We start from the raw sequence: 4,065 nt of genomic DNA, 5'->3' as shown, positions 1-4,065 counted from the left end.
TGTGACCCTCTGACGACCACACATCCCAGGGTGCAGCGCGCCCACCCAGGGTGGAAATTTAGCCAGGCGGAGTAGGATCGCTAGCCCGCCGGGGGAAGCAGGGCACGCTGGGATTTGTAGTTTTCGGGTCTCAAGTTCGGGAGTCGGAGGAGGGCGGAAGCCAGAGGTCCCGCCCCAGCCCCGCCTTTTGTCCACGTCTCACTTCTCCGGGCCAATGCCCTCTCCTGTCCCCGGAGCCAGCCGCTCTCCGATCTGGTCCCCATTGGTCCTGAGCCTCAGTGCCCTGGGCCCTACCCGGAAGTAGCGTTGGGAAAGGCGGTTTCCTAGACTACGACACCGGAAAGCTGGGGGAGGCGCTCCGAGCTGCTGAGGGCGGAGGGCGGTGGCAGCGCTGGCGCCGGGGACCGGCTCGGCGGTTTCGGGAAGCAGTTCGGCTACGGCTGCCGCTCGCGTTGCTCCGCATCCCGCCCTCGGCACGGCTCGCAGCCCCCTTGCCACCCGCGTCCGGCAATGTGTCCCACCGGCCGGGCGTAGCCGCTGCGCGTGCGCGGAACCGCAGGGCCATGAGCGAAGCCGGCGGCGGCCGGGGCTGTGGGTCCTCGGTCCCCCAGCGAGCGCCATGGAGCCTGGTGGCGGCGACGGCCGCGTTCTGCCTGGTGTCGGCCACGTCCGTGTGGACGGCGGGGGCCGCGCCCATGAGTAGGGAAGAGAGACAGAAGCTTGGGTAAGGATGCCTGGCAGCCTGGGGTGGGTTTCCTCAGGAGGCGGACCACAGGCGAGGTGCCTGTCATTGCGACCTGGGCGCGCAGTGGCCTCTCCTGTCGCGATTGGGACGGTTGCTGCTCCGCGAGGACTCTGGGGGGGAAGACAGGGTCCGGGAAGGTGGGGGGTCGTCGCCCGCAGTGCGACCTCGAGGGACCATCGGGGTGTCGCCTGGGCCGTCGGTGACATGTGCAGGCTCCTCGAGGCCATCCGTGGTGTGTCAACGCAGCTGCCATGTCAATGGCCCGTGAAGGGGGCTACAGCCCGTGCCACTAAGCGCCAGAGTCCTGCGGTTGCTTTCGTCGGAGACATGGTTAGATTTCTCGCACAAGTGAGCTCCCAGCTGGGAAAATGTTGCTGATCTCACAGTAGTTAAGGAAATAGTCTTTACACCTGTTACGGAAAAGGGGGCGTACGTTGGAATTTGAACTTTACACATTTACAGTGTTTTCTTGCACTGCGTTTTCTAATAGAACAATATATGATGGTATTATTTTGAAGGCTCAGTTAATTATACGTGTTCCCTTTGCTCAAAGTAGTCTTATCAGTCTTGCGAGTGTCATAAAATTATCAGTTATATTTTCAGCATTTAATTGGGCGTCAATATTCCCAATATATGCTAGGTCCCACAAATTAATAAGAAAAAAGCCAAGAACCAGTAAGAAAATGGGCAAAGGGTATGAAGAGTTAATTCACGCAAGAGGAAATGCAAATGGTCAATAAATATGAAAAGTTACTCAACCTCTTAAATGTGAGAGCTGTAGATTAAAACAATGAGACGGCTCTTTTTTGCCATCAGATTAGTACAAAACACAGGCACTGACTAGTTGAGGTGTGAGAAGAGACGTGGTGGGAGTGTAAATTGCTGTAACTTATTGACACTATGTCGTAAAATTTAAATGGTATCTACTGTTTGATTTATGAATCCCGTCTCAGGGAATCTACCCTACAGAAATAAAAGCTCTTTTGATGCAGAGATAGGTATACAAGGATGTGCATTTTGAAAGAATGGAGCTGTTATTGTTTAAATCATTGCAAGAGAATTAGTTTTTTAATAAGAAAACAATTAAGGAATAAGAAAACCAAAACCGATGCTTGGTGGAAAAAAAGTATCAGCTACCAAAACAAAATTATCAGTAAACTCTTAATAAGTATCTTTCTTTTTCTCTCTTTATGAATTTAATGTATCATTGATAACTTTTAATGAATGCCTGCTCTGTGCCAGGTACTTTACATACGTTATCTCTGTAATCCTTCCTGTTTCTTAATGAGGTGGATGTGATCCCCACAGTGCAGATGAGGAAATTGAGACTCAAGGTCAATTTGTTCAAAATCAGAGCTAGTGAATGGTGGATCCAGTATTCAAACCCAGGTCTGTACGACCTCGGAGACGATGTTCTCTCCAGTGTGTTGCACTTGATAAGACTTGGAAAGAGAAGCTTCAAGTCTGTTAAGGATAGAACGTATCTTATTTGATCACCACTGCCTTTTCTCTTTGTTTTATTAAAAATTTTTATTTGAAGAAAAGTCATTAGTTAAGTCAATTTATTTTGACCAAAATTAATTTTTAACTGGAAGAGTTCAACCAAAGTGGCGTGGAATTTCAGCTCCCAGTTTTGAGAGTTAAGACTCTGGAGCTATAAACCACAAATACGCAATTGCTTGATTGCTTTCCCCTCTGGGAATTTTCGGGAACCTGAACTCCAATTCATTAGGTTTACCTGTATGATTTTTTTTTAAAGCCCAAATAATGATTTATGATAAAAAGCATAAAATGTCGCACCCTTTTTCCTATCCTCCCAAACCAAACTGATGATACAGACTGGATTTAGCACTAATGGTAAGCAGTTGCTCACTTGCTAGCAGTTTATAGTTTATGGAATTTTTTATTTGGTCATATGTGGTTTTATCCTTCCTGGAATACATTGTTTTTTGTTTTTGTGATTTAGATATTATAGCAGTTGTTAATGTTCTCTTTTCATTAAAAAGAAAAAGTATAACTCCAATTTCTGCAGCACACAGGCAGTGTGATTTTAGAAAAAGCTGACTTACAAAAATTATTTTAAAATGAAGAAAAACACAATGTTTGAACTATGGATCTGATTTCCAATATATTTTATTCACTTGCTGAATAGATATAAAGCCATCATAGACACATTTTTCCTGTTGAGTATAGTTCTCTACCATTCTGTATTTAAATATAACTTTGTAGGACTTACATGTTTAAGTAGGAGAGAGAGCGGACTCAACTGGATATTAAATATCCCCACTTTGAAGTTTGTGCTGTGAAATCTGATGATCGCATGCTGCATAAATGTAAGGATTGGAAAATAACGTGTTCTCATATGCAGTCATTTATTCACAATCATGAAAATTGAATGCTTATGAAGTTTGGGCTAACGAGTTAAAGCTTAGGTTGTCTGTAATGCGTGTGTCTAGGCAGTGCCATTACCAGTTAAAGGACTCTGTACCTCTTGATAATAGTCTTTGTATTGATACCATTTCAGTGAAAGAAAAAAGAAGAATTTCCATATTCCATTTATTGATATCGATGCTTGAAAAGAAAATCTTAACATTGTCTTTGGTTGTTGATTAGCTAGTTTGAGAGATCTTTGTCATCTGTAGTATAATAAATGTATGGAAGAATTCTACAAGATACTCCATAGTTTTCCGAGTTAACTTGATGCATATTTTGTCATGCATATAAACACATAAAGAATTAATGTTTTAGTAAAGTGATAAGATCTTGTTTTTAATGATTGTTTTAAAATGATTATCCCTAAAAAGTTTGTCAGGGCTTATTCAGTTTAATAAGTTTGAATGTGCTTGATTTTGCTGGTCATTATAGCCAGGATCTGGAAATTAGTTCTTTTTCTGTCTGCTAGCTATATTATTACCAGTGTTTCATTATCCATGGTTACAATTTTTTCAATGAGAATTGCAACATAACAGGAAGTAAAAGAAAATTATACCCAGCCATTTTCTCTAACACTTTCTTGAGTTCTTGCTATTAGTGATTAGAACTTTGGGAACAATAGTGTTAATAAAAGATGACTGAATTATTTTCTCTTGTTAATTATTGAGATATTTGGTTTTGTCTAACCATAACATTAAACATAGATCAAGGCCACCTGGGTGGCTCAGTTGGTTAAGCGTCCGACTTTTGATTTTAGCTCAGGTCATGAGCTCACAGTCTTGAGGGCCGTGAGATTGAGCCCCACATCGGGCTCTGTGCTAGGCTGGGCCTGTAGCCTGCTGAAGATTCTCTCTCCTTCTCCCTTAGCCTCCCCCCACCCCCCGTCC

General features: G+C 43.9%; 1 protein-coding gene across 2 annotated transcripts in view; it reads left to right on the top strand.

Annotated features, from left to right (window-relative positions):
- Window positions 1-385: 385 nt before the first annotated feature.
- Window positions 386-4,065, top strand: part of EDEM3 (ER degradation enhancing alpha-mannosidase like protein 3) — a 66,749-nt gene continuing 63,069 nt past the window's right edge. For both annotated transcript variants that reach the window (XM_077763263.1, XM_077763262.1), the window contains exon 1: window positions 386-724. In XM_077763263.1, the coding sequence (XP_077619389.1) occupies window positions 564-724 (161 nt within the window). In that variant the 5' untranslated portion in view covers window positions 386-563. The remainder of the gene's footprint in view (window positions 725-4,065) is intronic.

Source organism: Crocuta crocuta, unplaced genomic scaffold (genome assembly GCF_008692635.1).
Source record: "Crocuta crocuta isolate KB4526 unplaced genomic scaffold, BGI_CrCroc_1.0 scaffold3, whole genome shotgun sequence".
Classification (NCBI taxonomy): domain Eukaryota; kingdom Metazoa; phylum Chordata; class Mammalia; order Carnivora; family Hyaenidae; genus Crocuta; species Crocuta crocuta.
Note: the sequence above shows the minus strand (reverse complement) of the source record. Positions and strands in the feature narration are given on the sequence as shown.